Source organism: Gracilinanus agilis, chromosome 5 (genome assembly GCF_016433145.1).
Source record: "Gracilinanus agilis isolate LMUSP501 chromosome 5, AgileGrace, whole genome shotgun sequence".
Lineage (NCBI taxonomy): Eukaryota > Metazoa > Chordata > Mammalia > Didelphimorphia > Didelphidae > Gracilinanus > Gracilinanus agilis.
In genome coordinates this window covers 16,844,615-16,848,674 of record NC_058134.1, presented here as the reverse complement: position 1 = coordinate 16,848,674, position 4,060 = coordinate 16,844,615, and the positions used below count along the sequence as shown (strand labels likewise).

At 61.4% G+C, this 4,060-nt stretch overlaps 1 protein-coding gene across 1 annotated transcript; it reads right to left on the bottom strand.

The window, feature by feature from the left end:
- Positions 1-295: 295 nt before the first annotated feature.
- On the bottom strand, positions 296-3,969 carry CBX3 (chromobox 3). Its single transcript, XM_044677306.1, has 4 exons — positions 3,164-3,969; positions 1,755-1,917; positions 1,368-1,462; positions 296-1,213 (listed from the first exon to the last, which is right to left on the bottom strand). Exons 1-4 carry the CDS (start codon positions 3,298-3,300, stop codon positions 1,087-1,089), a joined length of 522 nt encoding a protein of 173 aa, XP_044533241.1. The 5' UTR covers positions 3,301-3,969; the 3' UTR covers positions 296-1,086.
- Between the last annotated feature and the right edge of the window lie 91 nt (positions 3,970-4,060).

Genomic DNA, 4,060 nt, shown 5'->3' with positions numbered 1-4,060 from the left:
TCTGGGCCTCCCAACTGCCCCTCAAGTTCAGTCTGGCTCAATCATTCCCTTCCAAGCCCCCAACGGAACAGAGAGGGGCTGGCAGCATCCTCCAAGAGCAGCCTCTTCATTTGATCGTTGAAGATACAACATCCCCGACAGAGCATTTCAACCCCAAGCGGACGGGGGTTGGCCTCGGCCCACGCTCTGAGTAAGAGGTGGGGGACGTCGCAGAAGGCCGTTCGCTCGGCTCAGAGAATCGGGGTTGCCGCCCCGACCCTGCCCTGCGGCGGCCGGTGAGAAGAAGGGCCGGGTGTAAAGGAAGAATATAAAACTATTTATTGACCACTGCTCACCAGTATTTACAATAAAGTAAACAATATACAATCGTATAACATTCCAATGACTACAAAGTTATTCTTTTTTGGCCGGCCCCGGGGAGCCGAGCCACCCAAATACTTAGAAGGCTGGTCCTGGGCATGGGGACGGCGGGCTACGGGAGGACAGCATGCAGCGGACAGGAGCACACACGGGGCGCCGCGTCCCCCGAGGGCCGGCCGGGCTCGGGGCGTCACTACATGATTGCGGGGACCCTTCGCTGAGGACGAGGGGGGATGGCCCGCGCGGGAGCACCAAGTCCAAGTTCTTCTCTTTGAAAATCAAGGCCGAAACGGTTCCATCGAGCGGGGGAGGGAAACGTCCTCGCCGGCTCCGGCAGCCCTTCCCCACCCGGGTCAGAGGGTCCCCCCCAGCTGCAGGGAGAGGCTGTTCCTGGGGCGTCCCTACGAGGCGGCGCCCCTCCCCCCTTCCTGTTCTGGTCACAACCAGCGAGGGCCGCCGGATGGGTGGGGAAGGGCTGCGGCGGAGGCAGAGAAGGCTCTCTCAGTCCATGGGGGCAATGGCGGGAGCGGCAGGAGCGGCGCCCTTGCTCGCTCGCCAGCGTGGGGGATGCAGAACAAGAACCAGCCCAAACGAAACAAACCGAACAGAAACAAACCTACGGAGCACCTGGCCCGCGGCCTCGGGAGGCACCGGCTCGGGGAGGCCGAGAGCCAGATGGCGGGAGAGAGAGAGGCGGGGAGAGGTGGGCAGGCGGGGGCGCCGCCACTACTGGGCCTCGTCCTCGGGACACGAGTGCCAGGTCAGCCGCTCCTCGTAGAAGGCGATGACGATCTGGGGGCACTTCATGTTGGCCTCTTTGGCCAGCACCAAGTCGGCCTCATCCGAGTCCTTCCTGCGGGGAGGAAAAAGGCCGCATTAAGCCAGGCCGAGGCGCTTCCGCAGCAGAGGATGACAGAACCAGGCGCTCGGGCAGGGCCGGCTCTGGCCTCGTGTGAACTCGGAGGACGGCAGCCGTCCTTGAGCCCCATTTTCCAGGCCCTCCTTACCATTTCATGAGGAACATGAGCTCTCCACTGCTGTCTGTAGCCCCGATGATGCGCTCCGGGTCCAGGCCCCTGGCGAAGCCCCTGGGCTTGTCCGCCTGTTTCAGAAAGGAGGCCGGAGTCACCTGCCTGCCGAGCCCAGACTCCCCTCGTCCGGCCGTGGCGGGCAGGGAAAGGACTGAGATGAGAGAACGCTCGGGGGTCCCCGACCCGGCCCGGTGCCACCCGGACACCCTGGCTAAGGGGAAAAGGCCCGCCGTGGGGTCGAGGAGGAAAGCGGCTGGAAAGAAAACGCCGAGGGGCAGTGAAGGGTCAGGATGGAGAGCCGGGCCGCAGACCGGGGTCCTGGGTTCTGATCAGACCGGCCCAGGAAGGCTCGGGGACACTCACCGACTCGCGCTTCTTCTTGGACTTGCTGTCGTCGGACTCACTGTCCGACAGAGACTTCCTCTTGGTGCCGTCCTTCTCTTTGCCAGCCTTCTGGGAATTCAGGAACGCTTCGATCAGCTCCGGACAGTCCAGGTTCTCCTCAGGCTCCCATGTGTTGTCAGCGCTGTTGGCAGAGCCCGAAGGGGCGGCCGTTAGCGGATGTCCGAGGGCCGTTCCCGGGCGCCCCGTGGCTTGGCCAGTGTGCTATGGGGACGGCCCTGGATGCAACACCCACTCCAGCTCCCCCTCGGGCCTGGCCCTCCTCTGGCCCATCCACCCATTCCCCTCAGCCTGGGGGGGGGGGAGGGGGATCATCCTGCCCCACACAGACTGGGCAGCAGACCCCGGCCACCTCAGCCCGTCCCTCCTGCCCTCCCGAAGCTCCCTGCAGCCCTCTGACCCCAGGACTGGGTCCTCTGGTCACCGTGGCGGCGGCCACTTCCCAGAAGCAGTCCCGAGAGCAACCTCCCAACACCCAGGATCCTGCTCAGTACAAGGAAACGCAGCCTCTTGGGGTTTGGCCCAAATGCCCAATGGCCAACGTGTGCCCATCATGGCGGCCCCTGAAATGCTCCTTTCCCAGATCCCACAAATGGGCCAGGCAACACCCTCACGGCACATGGGGGGCCTCATCCCCGCGATCTGAATCTGGTCACGGCTCACCCACAGATGTGCCCGGGGCCGAGCCTCCCGGCCTCCATCCCTTCCCTCGCAGGATGTCTGCTCAAGCCCCCCATGAGCCCCCTCTTCTCCCTCCCTAGAGCCCAGGAAGTCAACAACCATCTCTGCCAACATGTCCAACCCCAGGCTCAGCTTGTCTCTGGCCGGCCAGCCGGCCACCCTGGTGCAGGCCTGGCCCTGCTAGAAGCTGGGGAGCCTCCAGTCCCCTCAGGCCTTTCATTACTCGATGCCTCTGGGCCCAGCCTGCACCCCAAGATGGGGATCCCCCATGGCTATGCCTCCTGGGGTTACCCCTTGGCTGGATCTACGCAATACCGAGTCTTAAGCTACGCTGTGGCTCTCAAGGAGACCCCAATCTCGAAGGGATACGAGGGAAGCCGTGCCAGAGCTCAGGGGCCGTTGGGTCCAGTCGAGGAGAGCCAAGCTTAAATCCAACCTCAGACACGGTCTAGCTGTGGCCCCCCCCCCCCCGGCACTTTGCCTCAGTTTCTTCATCTGTAAAATGGGAGCCGATGACAGCGGCTCCTTCCAGGGTCACCGAGAAGCCCACGAGGCTGTATTTGTCAAGGGCTTTGCCATGACAGGTCCCAGCTCTGGTCTGGCCACAAGAACTCAGGAAGGGCTCCGCGTTGGTGTCCGGCCGCCTCCCCCTCCCCACTCTACAGACCCGGGGAGGGGCCACTCCTTACTCTGTGAAGCCTTTCCACTTTAAGAAATATTCCACTTTGCCATTGACCACGCGCCGGTCCAGCACCTTCTCCACCACGAACTCCTCAGGCTCCGCTTCCTCCACTTTCTTGCTCTTGCCATTCTGTTTCTTCCCCATCTTTTGCTAAGAGAGAAAGAAGGAAAGGGGACAAAAGAGGTGAGTCAAGCATTTGGGATTCTGGGCTTCTCAGTCAGCTGCCCTGTGGCTTTCCCTGAGGAAAGGGCGGGAGGGCGCCCCCGACCCCCTCCCAGCCCCAACAGGGGGGACAGACAAGAACACCCCAAATCAGGAAAAAATAAAGGCTGATTCTCTGGGCCAGACTCTGGGCACTCAGCTTTCTCAACAAACACATTTTCCTCATCATTTTTTGACCCCAAATGCCTGAGTGAAGCATTTGTGAGCTTTCCTGGAAGACGAGATTTCCGTCAAAAAAAAAAAAAAAAAAAAAGATCCAAACCTGCTGGGCCCCAAAAGGGGGAGGAGCCCAAGAGTAATGGTTCTGAATGCTGACATGCATGTATTTACTACACACGTGAGGTGGGAGAAAACTCAGCCCACTCGGGACTCTGTCCCTACAGCCAGGGCCTAAAAGCATCCGTGGCACAGTGTGACGCCTCTGTCCACTGGACGAGGGAAAGGGAATATCAGGAATAGAGGTAGGGAGGGCAAAGGGCTGGACCCAGACCAAAGACCGAAGTGCCAACGTCCATGAAGTCAGAGAGAGGCAAAGAGAAGATTGAACAGGACAGATGCAGAAACCAGGAGGAACAGACAAGAAGAAGCACAAGAGACGAGGCCAGCAGGGCAGCCTCTACGTGGGGGGGAGGGGGGCCGTACGGTGTTTCAGCATTGGGGGGATACTGGCTGGGGGGGGGGG